The sequence below is a fragment of the Tauraco erythrolophus genome, chromosome 16 (assembly GCF_009769465.1).
Source record: "Tauraco erythrolophus isolate bTauEry1 chromosome 16, bTauEry1.pri, whole genome shotgun sequence".
NCBI classification, from domain to species: Eukaryota; Metazoa; Chordata; class Aves; order Musophagiformes; family Musophagidae; genus Tauraco; species Tauraco erythrolophus.
The window spans coordinates 164,115-177,325 of NC_141480.1; the positions used below are offsets into that span (position 1 = coordinate 164,115).

The following is a 13,211-nucleotide window of genomic DNA, read 5'->3' on the forward strand; positions in this document are numbered from 1 at the left end:
CTCCATATTCGAAATAGTACCACCATGTGAAAGATTCCAAGCAGTCCTCTGTCACCTTCCCATTCCACCAGCTCCAAGACTGAAATTGCCATGATAAAGCACGCAAGCGTTTCCCATATCCGATCTCAGCATGGTGCTGGATACTCCAAAGGCACACAGCAGCAGCTAGACAACTAGCAGTATTAGTCCACCAAAAATCTGAAAGGGTTTCCCAACTTTCATTAATGATCAACACAGGTAACATGAATTAACTTCAATTTATGAAATACCTAAGCACTTTTCTATGCTAATTAAGTTGCACTATTACGTTAGAAAAATTAGTTTCATGGGCTAATTTTGTGGTTTAATTTCAAATACTATTTTACTGTAAAAGGGCGAAGACAGCTACTGCTGTTTACACACATATATTTAAACTATACTCTTAAAAGGCTGCAAAACCAGTTACCACAAATTCAACTTGGGAGAAGTCACATAAGGAAGCACATCAAAAGCTGTCCCTTAACCACTGAAGATGGCTTCTTCTCCAGCCTGCCACCTTCACAGCCTTGATTGATGGTCAGTGCTCTAGCATCCAAAGGAAGTCGTTTGCCAGAGTGGCTGATCCAGGCAATGACTGCGTGTAAGAGCCAACTTACCTAATTTGAGAAAAATGGGACTGATGCAGACACTTACCTGTACAGGTTTTCAATCCTCCCTTTCAATATTGTATCTAAGGCCACCCCTTCCATAGACAGCAGCCATGTTCTTTGGAGAACTTTATTAAAATATAACCAAGTACTCAAACATTTTCTAATGAGTCAGGAGAGAACTGAAGTGAGAAAAACATCTGTACAGAGGACAGTGCTGTAAGTTTTTGTTTACATGCTTTATTTCAATGTTTCACAGTTTAGTCATTGTCTACAAAAATATATTTCTCAAACTCTGAGTCCTCTATAAAAAAGCTGGTCAGCAGCAGTGACCCTGACAAACAGAATGTACCTTGGGACAGTGTGAGCACCTCCTGTAAGCAGATTAGTGCAGCTAGGGCACTCCTGCCTCACCCTGGCAGACTTCTGTTCTTTGGGATTAAAGCTCTGTGCTAGTTCTGAAGGAAGGCATTTTTTTAAAAAAATAAAAATCCTTCCACTTCTATCTACTGCACTAAGCTTGGGAGGGGGAGCTGCAAGTCAGTGTATCACACAGGAGAGAGTGCTAACAAAGGACTTGGCACTCAGGGGATGGAGAAGACCACAGGGTACTTTAACAGTGGTAGATTTTTCTTTGAGCTATCTGTTCAAAACAGCCTTCGTCTGGTGATCATAGGTTCAGTCTACAAGCAGAGGTACAAATGGCATATGAGCAGAGTAATCCTATAAGCACAAAGAGAGTTCTTCTTTGAGGTCATGATAAGGGTTCATTTTTACCTCAAAATTTTCTGCTGTGGCTTTAATCAAGGGGAAAATTGCCTTCATATCCAGTCACAAGCCTACATAGTGTTGGATAGAACACAGCGACTATCCATGCTGTCAGCTTCAACTCCTCAGTACCCGTAACTGGAAATATTTCTTATGACATCAATTGTTTAATTCCTACGCTTATTAGTCATCAGTATATCCAGGCACCAAAAATAAGAATCGAGAAACTCAAGCGTCCCCCAAATGAGATCTTTCTACTCTTCCTCTGCTCAGTTATCTGACTGGTCTGTAGGGATACTTGCAGTTAGAAGAAAAAAAAAAATTAAAAATTGCTGCATCTTTAAAAAAAAAAAAAATCTATTTGCATTGTGCTCTGGAAGAGACAAGGCCGATGTACTCTGATCCTCTATATTCACAAACCTCACAGCTAGAAGCCCCTTACTACAAAATAATCTCAGACCTGAACCTGTAAGCAAGGCAGGAATTTTCAGCAGCAAATAAGGGAAGAGTAGTTGTTGACAGCCTGCTTCCTTAATGTGGTAATAGATAAAAGATGAGTACTCAGTCCCTGAAAACTTTTCCCCATCTGCCTGTCAGAGCAGCTTTCTGAGCTAGTAGTTTGTAAAATACAGATTTCCTAGAGATTAGAGAACTCAGGAAAGTGCTGCTGGTTGTTTTAGGTACAGCTGCAATCAAAGTGCTTCTAAGCTCTAGGCTTTTGTTAGAAATTTGTGCCTACCACTAGTCCCAGTCTGATCTGCTAAACCTGAGCAGGTGAGGAGGTATATGAATTTTAAGTAGAATCAGCATCATCCATGAAAACACAGAAGCTAATAACCTTCACCGAGACAAATACCTTAACAAAAAAGACACTCAGCGCTAGAGAACTAATATCATCTCACTAAAGCTAAACAGTTAAAGTGTAAAATCTGTACGAAAACACCTGAAATTTACTTCTTACTTATTTTCCTTTCTGGAATTGCTGGTGGGGGGAGTGGAGAAGAAAGGAATGAATCACTTCACTGTATCAGTAGTAAGCCATTATATGAAGGCAGTATTGCAGAAAAATTTAAAACCAGGAAAAAATCTGAAAACTTAACTGACTCTGAAAGCTTTCCTCAGCTTCTAAAACTGTAAACAGCCTAAACAGCGGATTTTGTCCACACGTCAAGGTGTATTTCCAGTCTGGAAGATGAACAGACACACAACAGAGGGAAATATCAAGGGAGGAGGACAAACCCACACGCAGGGCACGCCTCCCATATAGCACCTACTTTAATATACCCACGACATGAACAAATCAATCGGGAATTGTTACATCTTGTGCATCAAAAGGCTATAACTAAAGTGGAACAAGATGAAATTAAAGAAAGATTTGGAACTAAGGAAAATCTTCTCCTATGGAACCTCTTCTGCTGAAGACTCCATACCCCTCAAAGAAGTTACATTCAATCATTTGGGAAATGGGAAAAGACTTGAGAGCAACAATCCTGCCTTGGCTTCAGGTGACAAGCTAAGAGTGTTCTTTCTCCTTTAGTATCACAAAGGTTTTTACCATGTAAAAAACCACTGTCTTGCCCTGCTCACTACTGGAGATGCAGTACATGCTAGCAGAACTGAAGTAGAGTAATTTGGTCAACTGTTAAAAGCTGCCTTCTCCATCAGCACAGATATGAGTGTCACTAGTACTGGTATGTTACTTATAGTTGATGCAGTTATGCCAAAAAAAAAAAGTCTGTAACACAAACTTGTGGACAAACACCGCCATTAGACTGTGAGGTACATGGGTGTGAGCAACCAGCAACTGCAGCTGCAAGTCATTGCTACTTGCTGTCTCCCAGTGCAAGTTTTACCCATTTCTGTGTTCTCTTGCCTTCTCCTGAGCTACAGACTCCAGGGTGAACTATTCTGAAGCCTCACAAACACAGTGGCCACCAGAACACATCTCATAACATTTTAATCCCTTTCAAGGGATCTACAAGGCTGGTTTTGAGATTGTTACTTCTAACTTCAGACCTAGTACTGCACTGACAACATTTTTTATGGCCAAGAACTAGCAAAGCCTGTGCTACATCTGTTCTCACAGAAAACCTTAATTAAAACAAGCGAAGTAACACACAGAGCTGGGCCTAGGCTGCATTCTACCAAGGGCATAATAAAGACATAAGTCACAACTTATCCAATTGACTAATATTTTTCTAATATTCCCCATGGCTACAATTAAGAGAGGTTCACCCAAATTAAATTTAAGCTACAAGTCACAACTGAAAAGTGTGCACTGAAGTCTGGTGTTAGGAACACTGAGGGCCATCCCTTATCAGGCAGCTAGACTTCTATTTTCAAGTGCACAAGAACAGTTCCCTGTCACAGACAATGGAGGCAGATACATGGGAAAAATCATTGGTTAAACCAAGTATTTCCGAGGGGAGGCAAGGTCACTGCTGCCGTGCCCCAGAGAAGGATAAAGAATCATTGAGAGATTAAAACTAAAGGGTTACAAAATAAAGGCAAGAGCTAAAGTTTGCCAGTAATGAAATGCATTCTCCTGTCCTGTATGAACAGGAAACAGTCTCTCTAGGGTGTTAAAGAAGGTCCTAGGAGGAGATATCCTCCTCCTTTTTTCTGCTGCCAGAGGAGAGGCGAGAAAGATGCTGCTATTGGTCAGCAGGAATCTCTCTGTCTGCATCCAGTTTGCTGGTCTCTCCTGGGGAAGGGGTACGCGGTGCAGAGTGAGAAACAGAAGGGATCCCATGAGCTACAATCCCTTCCACTACTGGTGGTTCTGGTAGCCCAGGAGTGGCTACTCCCACTACTCCTGGAGGAAACCTGAAACCAATAGAAACACAGAAATTACAAGCTTGTCCAACAGAGTTATGCAAGGGGAAAGAAGCCGTGCCCTCAAGCACCTGCTGAACACAAATCCCTCCTTCCAATAGAAATGCTCTGAGATAGAAGACAGGAAATGTCACCAGAGCTGGACAGTAGCAGTTACATCGTAATACCAAATGACACCTGTTCTCAGGCAGGCAGATAGTCTCAGGTCATATACATCTGGAAAACAGGTATAAAGTTTATCTCCAGTGGAAAACAGTGTGAGGCACTGCATGAAGGTACCCTGAAGGGCTGGAAACTCCCTCTCCATCAGCAGGAGGAGTGCAATCTGCCAGTTATCCTTCACTGGGCTCTAAGACAGAAAAAGCAAGGAGCTGAACTAATAAAACAGCTAGACATAATATGAAAACCAAGACTGATACTCATGAATTGCTAATGAACCATTCTTCCATTACTTCCATTCTGACTCCCTGTGCCTTCTCCGTAAATACATCCAAACCTCTGTAGACCTCAGAGAAGGGAAGAGAGTATATTTCCTACTTCGCAGATAGGAGAAAAACAGAAGGGAAGCAGCCTGCCCACAATCATTTGGCAGCTCTGTAACAGACAAACTGAAATACACCCTGTTTAGGCCAATGCCCAAATCCACTGGACAATGTCTCTTTAGTAGTCCATATTTGGGCTACAGATCAGAACTGTGCTTCGTTTATACAGCCCTAATGATATGCGCAACTTCTAAACGTTAAGATCCAGACCTCTTTTCAGGCACCCAGTAGGCGTTCGTATATCAAGGTATCTCTTCAGCAGGTCTTGCAAGATTTGGAAAAATTAATGAGTATGCAGCTGCAACTAAATATGACGAAGTAAATGTTAAATCTTAGTACAGCTTCAGAAGCACTACTGTTAAGTTTCTGGAAAGAGCTCACCTACAGAGTATATGAAACATACCTGCTCGCAGGTACAAGCAGTTCTCCAACCCAAAGAGGGATGTTGGCCTACTTCAGCAGTAAGACATGCTTGAAAGCAGAAAGTTGGACAACCTACACATCTCACCTGTAAGCTGCAGCTCCGTTGAGTTCTGGGTGGACAGTTGCAGGATCAATACTGGACCACTGAGCTGCTAACAGCAAGTACTCCTTATTAACGCAGTTCCTCAAAGCATCAGGTATGTGACCTGCAAGAGCGCCAAGAATGATAAAACACCAGGACACAAGCAGGACGGGCTTATCCCCTGAAGCATTTACAAAGGAAAGTAGGAAGGAAACACACAACATCTTTTCCATCTACCTCCACAGGATAACCCTGGGTAGGGGAGATTCTCCTCTGAATAACTGGTCTCTGGAGAAGACAAGAAACTGATCCTTCCTTCCCACTTTTGTTATCTTGTGGAAATTATTGGCCACAGACTGCAATTGCCAAGCCTCACCTTCCCCAAGAGACAATATGTACTACTCCAGAACAAAAGAGTACAGTGTAACTGTCAAAGGACTTATTGCAAAGGATTTGGAAGACGTACTAGGTACACGGCTTTCCCAGGGAGGGAAAGTGGCACTCCAGCATTAGTTACAAGATTCTCAGAAGGCAAAGAGACAATTACCAACTTACACTCCAGTTCCAGAAACTGGTTACTGATTCTAAGTTTTCAGAACAATCAGCATAATCCTCACAGTGAACTAACAAAAGAGTACTAATTCAGCAGCAGCTGCAGAGCACACAATCTTCCTCATTACCTGTAATAGCTCTGCGGATCTCTTTAGCGGCATCTTCTCTGGATTCAATGGAGGCCTGCTCACTGTACCAGGCAGTGTGAGGTGTGCAGATCACATTGGGTGCATCCTTTAAGGGCCCCTGAGCAAAGCTGTGGTGGGGGGAGGGGGGAAAAAAAAAAAAAAGTGTTTTCTCTCCAGAAGTGATAATGCCATCTGTCCTCTCGGGAATCACTGTAACTGAAATACCAGAAAACCAAAAGAATAATCCAGCATAGCTGAGTCACAGGATAGTAGAAGGCATGCAGGTGCAACGTTACCTGAAAGGCTCAGACTCATGTACGTCCAATGCTGTTCCTCTGATCCTCCCCTCCTTCAAGGCTTGCGCTAAGGCTTTCTCATCTACCAGCCCTCCCCGGGCTGTGTTCACTAAGAAGCAGCCCTGTCGCATCTGGAAGAAGAAAAATATTAAGTGGGTTGAGAATGAGACTTTTCATGGAAGCTAAGTGAATCTTGGGAAGTCTACTGGAAATAAGCAGGAGCCTGCAGTGATTAGATGAGGCCTGGAAGAACTAGGAGTGCTCTCACTGCAAAGCTAACCACAGGGGAAATGCCTGCAAGCGATGCTTGAAAAATTTGCTTTACAAATGAACAAACAAAAGCACGAGACAACAAGGGCAAAAGTGGAAATCTCAAGTTTTGCACTCCATATTCATCCTACTACATTAAAAAAGAAAACAGGACATGAATCAAGTAAGGACTTGGCTCGAAGAGCCGCTATACAAAACTGGACTACAACGTCCAGATGTCTCTCACGAAAGCACTGAAAAGCATTCACAGACTAGTGGAGTAGAGCCCGAGACTGACTTTGCAGTGGGCTTGGGCAGAGAGGCTTTGGCAGAGCTGTGTAAAGAAACTTATACAGTCCCAGCCACATCACATCTGGCTCTAATCAGCACAGTCAATTATGCATTTTAAAGGTAATTTGAAATTATTGAATCACCTAAAACATTCTTTATAACTGAAATTATTTGGCAAAAAGAGCCAATCTTGTTCTTCTCTTAACACGAAATTCTATACAGCACAAAGCACAGGCACCCGAATCCACACGCTCCCAGCCTCCAAAGGCAGCAGGAGGCACACGACAGAGGCAGCAGGATTCACACGCTCTCAGCCTCTGTGAAAGCAGCAGTTTCTGTTTGCATTCATTTCCACAGTGCTCTGTGGGGGAAATCAAGCTCCTGCTGCACCTGTTTAATAGTGAAGTCATTGATGAGGTGATGGTTATGTTCATTCAGGCTGCAGTGCAATGTGATGCAATCGCTGTGCATTAGTAGATCCTGCAGGGTTCCTACTCGTTGTAAACCCAAGGATCGCTCCACTCCATCCGGCAGATAGGGGTCATAGAAAATCACGTTGAAGCCAAAGGACTTGGCTCGCAGAGCCACTGCCTGTCCAACTCGGCCTTCACAAAAGAAAACCCACAATCATCAAGGAAAGGTAAAACAAACTTTAAAGACAAGATACTGGGGTTGACTGGGAGCCTACACTGGAGTTTACTGACAGGGCTCAAGATACTGCAGTCCTGGAAACCTCTAGGATTGCCACAGGGATCCAGAGGAGGTAATTCAGTGCTGATCCCATATGGCTGATTCTAGTCCTTCCCCATGCAACAGCCAGAGCTTGGCCTAGAAGGAGCATTGCTTTTCAAATCAAACCTGGACCCTGAGTCAGAGGTGGTAATAATCTGATTACAAGAACTCGGAGAAGGAATGGGTAGCTTTCAGGTGGCTTTGCTACAGAGCCTAGCACACAGGGGAACAGCCACCGAGAAGAGCTGTCTGAATGTTCCAATTCCTCTAGCCATTTGAATTCGAAAAAAATCCCCAATCCCATGACATACACCCAACTCTTGAAGATATCCAGCATCACAGAATAGGGCACTAGCATTCCTTCTGAGTCAGTGTGTTTCACAATGAACAGCTGTAAAATTATAATTTTTTTTTCAGTCTGTGACTCTTAGTTCCCAAAAACTTTCACAGTTCACTTTTCAATCTAACAATTCTCATCACTTACCTAGTCCAATGATGCCCAAAGTCTCCCCACGGATACGCACAGCGCCTCCAGCCACCTCTCGAATCTGTTCTACACTTGAGGCTCGACTCCCTTCCCGCATAGCCTGATGTAGCCAAGTAACACGGCGATAGAGGTTCAAGATGTGGCAGAGGGTGGAGTCAGCAGTCTCCTCTACTGAGGAGGAAGGGATGTTGCAAACTGCAATGCCTACAAAGCCATAAAGGTCATATAAGATTTTTAGCATCACGTTAAACCAACATAGAACTCTTCAGGCATAAGTGCTGAAAGATAATTCAGTGCTCCAGAACTACCACCAAGAAACACAAGATTCATTTCAGAAGTTCATTCTAACACCAACGTAGATGCGACCAGCCAGCTTTTTAACCCCAAGGAAACACTGTTCCTTCCTCATAAATATCCATTTGATTGACACACTCAGCAGAAAAATAAAGCAGCTGAAATGAGAAAACTGGGCCATACAACTGATGCAAGAAACTGACTGTTTTAGAAGATCTGCATCCAAAAAGACGCACTCATCCCAGAGATACTCCTGACAGATTAACTGGCAGACTGTAGAAGAATTAAGGCAGATGGTTGAGCTCTTTCATGCCTCCCAGTCCAGATGCTCACTGCAAGCATCAGCTTCCCCAGGAGTGACAATAAGTAACTTATTAAACACAGAGAGAAGCCACAGAAGCCTCTCTAAATCCATTTGAAGTTACACTCAAAAATAACAACACATAACACTTCCACTCTAGAATAACATACAACCACAAGGGTCCATAAAACCCATGGTTAGAACTATCAAGTAAATTACTAATGCAAACACTGTTAAAGTCCTGGAAACACAAATTACTGTTAGGAAAGGGAAAGAGGGAACAAAAAATCTGCTACTAAAAAACCAAAAAGATAAAAAAGGGGAGGGGAGGTGGCGGCAGAGGACTTCACTGCTGCTATCCTTCATTCAACAAACGAGCTAAGGAATAAAAATAACTAGATAAAGAAATAGTCTCTTCCCAAACATAACCCTAGCCACTTGCCAAAGCAAGGAAACTTGCTCCTCAAAAGTCCACCACCTGTCTAAAAACTAGGAATAAAATCTAGGCAATGGTTAAAGGCACATAAAATTCAGCATCACTCTTTCGTAAGCCCATCACAGAGGAGACATTTGACTAAACTCAGACCACACTCTTCCAAGAGAACTAGGAGAGCAATGGCCACACACAATCCCAGGTATCTGATTCCTCTTCTCTATCAACTCCTTTGCAATCGTGCCACAATGGCACACAGACAACTAGGAGAACATGAGGAGGGGAGGCAGGGAAACCTAACTTCTTTTAATCCCAGTGGTTACCATCTCGTTCAACTTTAGACAAGCCATGTGCATTCATTTCTTATGCAGCTAGACACAAATTTGTGTTTACATGCAATGGTATGCCTAAACGTAAGAAAACACAAAACCACACAACAGTCATTTGGTGTGGTTTGAAGATTCAGAACACACAAGGAATAGTATCTTACCTCAGAATGAATTAAAGGGCCTGGCTAAGCATGAAAATAATCATTAATTGTCCATGAGAAAGCAAATCTGGCTATGCATAAGGGTCATCATACTATCACTCCAAAGCAAAAGCAGCAAGCAGCAGTGTGATGGTAAAAGAATTTTGACCTGTTTCTCCTTGGGTTAATGAGTGTGGAGTGGGGGGAGAGGGAAAGCTTTTAATCCAAATGAATCAAAGATATGGATGGCGACTTTAAGTAGAGAACCCTATAGATTAGATTCCAAACTCAGCCCAAAAACGTAATGGCTAGATGAGAGCCAAAGACCCTGCCAGGAACTCTTCCAACTATTCAGTTGAATCATTCAGATGAGAAGACTCTTTAGACCTAATTCAAGCACTAGACAAATATGCACTCTTCATTTATTTGCAAGTCACCTGTTCTTACAGATCTGGAAATTGTAATGTCTATTTAAATTTTATGTATAAATACTTGCATTTGATTTAAACTTCATCTGATCTGCATTAGATTAAGCAAGGTTTCAAGTCACTGACACAAACATAAAAAGGAAGGGACAGGGTACTTAGATGATCCACCTCACCTAGAGACTACAAGGTCCAAAAGTCTCATTGCCATATGTTTAATAAATAGCAGCTTTTTGTCACTTGATCCAGAGACTCTTCGCATGCCTAGGGCTCTAAAGGGATCAATAATAAAGTGTTGAATCAGAACCTACCTGCATACAAAAAAATAACAGGAAAACTCACTTATCAAGCATTTATAGTGTTTATCCTGCGTGAGCCTTTGCAGGTTGCTTTCAGACATCAGTTTGCTCAATTCTTTCACCATAAACAACCCACAGCCACCTCACCAGAAGTCATCTAGACACCATATTCAGATTTCTGAATCCCAAGCAATCGCAAATACGTTGATATCTATGGCAGAGCAATGTGAGAACTGAGAATCTTTCTTTCAAGCCACCTACCAGCTCCAATATTGGTCAGCTTCCTAAAGATGCCTGATACTAAGTAGTTCCAAATCTTTTTACATAAAAGATGTTAAATGTACTCAGCTATAAAACAGAAAAACATGTGCAGTGTTCCACTTCACATTCAGTTCTGATTGCAACAGAGCCCTAACAGTGTCATCATACCTAATTCTGCAGCGGATTTGATGTCGACATTGTCATAGCCACTGCCAATACGCACAATGACCCGGAGGGCTTTGAATTTCTCCAGATCCTGACGAGAAAGGGTAATGGTGTGATACATCAGAGCTCCTACTGCCTCATTCAGCACCTACAACAAAAACCAATCCAAATCACTCTCTGCTTTGGTTACCCTAAGAGGCAGAGCTCTACGTCCGAATACTTGCACATTTTCTTGCCCACCTTTTCATGGATTTCCTGAGTTGACTGAGCATCACAAAATGCCACTGTAGCAACATCCTTCAAGATGGGCATCTCCACAGTGCAGTCTCGTCCATCCAGGAGTGCAACCAGTGGTCGTGCTGGCATTGGGCCATTCACAATAGGAGGCCGTATGCCTATTAAGAAAGCAGCAGGAGTGATTACACGGAAGACAAGAATTCTGGAACCCTCATTTGCTAGTCTAACGAGCCACTAGTTCTGCTAGAGTTCTATAGTGTTTAGGAAGGAATTAGTCAAAGTAAAAAGAAAAAAAAAAAAACAACAAACACAAGGAAATGAAACTAGAAAGCAAAAAACTCTGCCACCACTACGTAAAGAAAAATAAAACACGTCTTATCAATAGTGAGATAATAGAGGTGATGTACTCGGAAGTACACCGCCTCACTCTAGGCTCCTGAAGCTAAAGAGCCACTTCAGACCTACTCCCATTAACGTGACCCCCCCAGCACGCCAAGGTGCCCGGCCTGTTTCCTCCTTCAGTGAGCACAAGAACTCCTACGCGCCCGGGCCGCTGACAGCCCCCGGCAGACGCCCTTGTCCAGCAGGAGGGGGCACGGCCGCCCGCCCAGCAGCAGGGCCGCGGGCAGCGCGCTGCACAGGCGCCGGGGGAGGCCCGCCCGCGGGCGGCGGGGCGCGGGCAAGCTGCCGGCCGGTCTGCTGGCCGCCGGCCGGTGGGCCCCGCAGCTGAGCCGGGCCGGCCCTCGCCGCACGAGCGCACGCCGCCGGGGCCGGGCCGCTGCCGGGCAGGGCCCCACGCGGCGCCGCCGCTACCGAGGGGCGCCCGCCCCGCCTCACCTTCGCAGATCCGGTCCAGCCGCTGCCGCTTCACTTTGTGCCGGTCCATGGGCCGCGCCGTCCCGTCCCGCAGCGCTGCGGAGGGACACCCGTCACCCGCCGCCGGCTCCCGGGAGGAAGCGGAAGCGCCGCGGCCCCGCCGCCACAGCGGCGCCGCAGCTCGGGGCACCGCTCGCTTCCGGCCCGCGCCCGCCGCCGCGCGCCCCACAAACCTTTGCGGTGAGGCGGCGAGCGAGGCCCGGCGGCCGCCGCCGGCACGGCCGGGCGAGGCGGGACAGGGGCGCGCCAGGCGCCGCCGCTCCGGGACCTCTCGGAGCCCTGGTTCTCCTCGGTTCTAACCAGCTCCGCGCCGCGCGGGTCCTGCGGGAGCGGCGTGCGCCTGCGGGCCGGCAACCGGCGTGGCGGCCCGCCAGGCTACGGGCCCAGCAGGGAAGCCGCCCTACTCCCGAGGGCCGCCGGGGCGCAAAGGAGCGCGGAGCCGTTCCGAGGGCGGCGGCCGCCCCGCCCCGCCCCGCCCCTGCCCCCTGCGCAGCCTCCGCGGCACCGAGCCGGGCTCGCGTTCGGGCCTGCCGAGAGCGGCGCAGCGGCGGGGGCTGACCGCCGGCCCCGCAGAGAGCTGCTGCTGCAGAGACGCCGCCCGGAGCCCCAGCGCGAGGGACGTTGTCACGGTGGTCTTCAACCCCGAAGCTCCTCGCAGACAACCAGAACGCTCACAGAAGTGGGAGAAACTACGTGATTTCCTGTACCTTCCTGAGAGCACAGAAAGCACAGCCAGCCTGCCCTGTGGCTTCTGCCCCTGTAGCCCTCCACCACCACCTCAGTGGGTCATCGTGCATAAGTAGAGTGGGGGCCTGTGATGTGTTCTCGTGTGCTCCTTGAGGTCGCTGGTATCTCAGCACTTCTGGCGTGGAGCCACATGAACTCTCTTGGGCAGGAATGAAAAGCAATGATGAGAAGCAGCAGTGCAGTCCGTAAAGGTCCAATATGTCTCCAGTTCTCAGAAGCTCAATGACAAGGAATTTCCAGCATAGGCCCAGGCTAAAGAAGGAAGGACTGTTCATTACTGCCTTGTGCATGCAAAAAAGAGACACTGAAGGCCTAGCCAAAGCTGAGAACACAGGCTTTTTATGCCTGATTCTGCTCTACCTCTGCAGCACCTCTTGGAAACAGAATTAAAGTCTTCTCCAAAGTAAAAGAGTCCTCAGCAGATGTTTGAGATGCAAGTTTGCCATTCAGAGAGCAGCGTCTTAGATGCAAGGAGTCAACCAGGAAGGGTGGTTACAAAGGCCTGCGTTGCCTGGAAGGTGAATGCTGGGATATGGCTTCAGGTCTTCCCAGGAAGCTCTCTGCATGAGACAAAACAGGGAGCCATTCAAAGCAGCATAACTTCTGTCTTGCCACCTTTGTGGCACACTTGTCCCATGGCCCTGTGAGTGGATCAGCATTACAACACCCTCTCCAGCATCTCTGCATCCCATC

The 13,211-nt window shown here is 45.9% G+C and overlaps 1 protein-coding gene across 1 annotated transcript; it reads right to left on the reverse strand.

The window, feature by feature from the left end:
- Positions 1-846: 846 nt before the first annotated feature.
- On the reverse strand, positions 847-11,825 carry LOC104384527 (C-terminal-binding protein 2). Its single transcript, XM_086621434.1, has 9 exons — positions 11,733-11,825; positions 10,899-11,053; positions 10,662-10,806; positions 8,009-8,215; positions 7,183-7,397; positions 6,253-6,383; positions 5,957-6,084; positions 5,280-5,400; positions 847-4,220 (listed from the first exon to the last, which is right to left on the reverse strand). Exons 1-9 carry the CDS (start codon positions 11,779-11,781, stop codon positions 4,049-4,051), a joined length of 1,323 nt encoding a protein of 440 aa, XP_086477560.1. The 5' UTR covers positions 11,782-11,825; the 3' UTR covers positions 847-4,048.
- Between the last annotated feature and the right edge of the window lie 1,386 nt (positions 11,826-13,211).

Excerpts from the sequence above, each read along its gene's own strand:
- LOC104384527 (XM_086621434.1), bottom strand. The coding sequence starts at position 11,781 with ATGGACCGGCACAAAGTGAAGCGGCAGCGGCTGGACCGGATCTGCGAA. Across the intron at positions 6,384-7,182 it reads ATGACTTCACTATTAAACAG|ATGCGACAGGGCTGCTTCTT; the intron begins GTGCAGCAGGAG and ends TTCTTCTTCCAG. Across the intron at positions 4,221-5,279 it reads AACGGAGCTGCAGCTTACAG|GTTTCCTCCAGGAGTAGTGG; the intron begins GTGAGATGTGTA and ends TATTGGTTTCAG.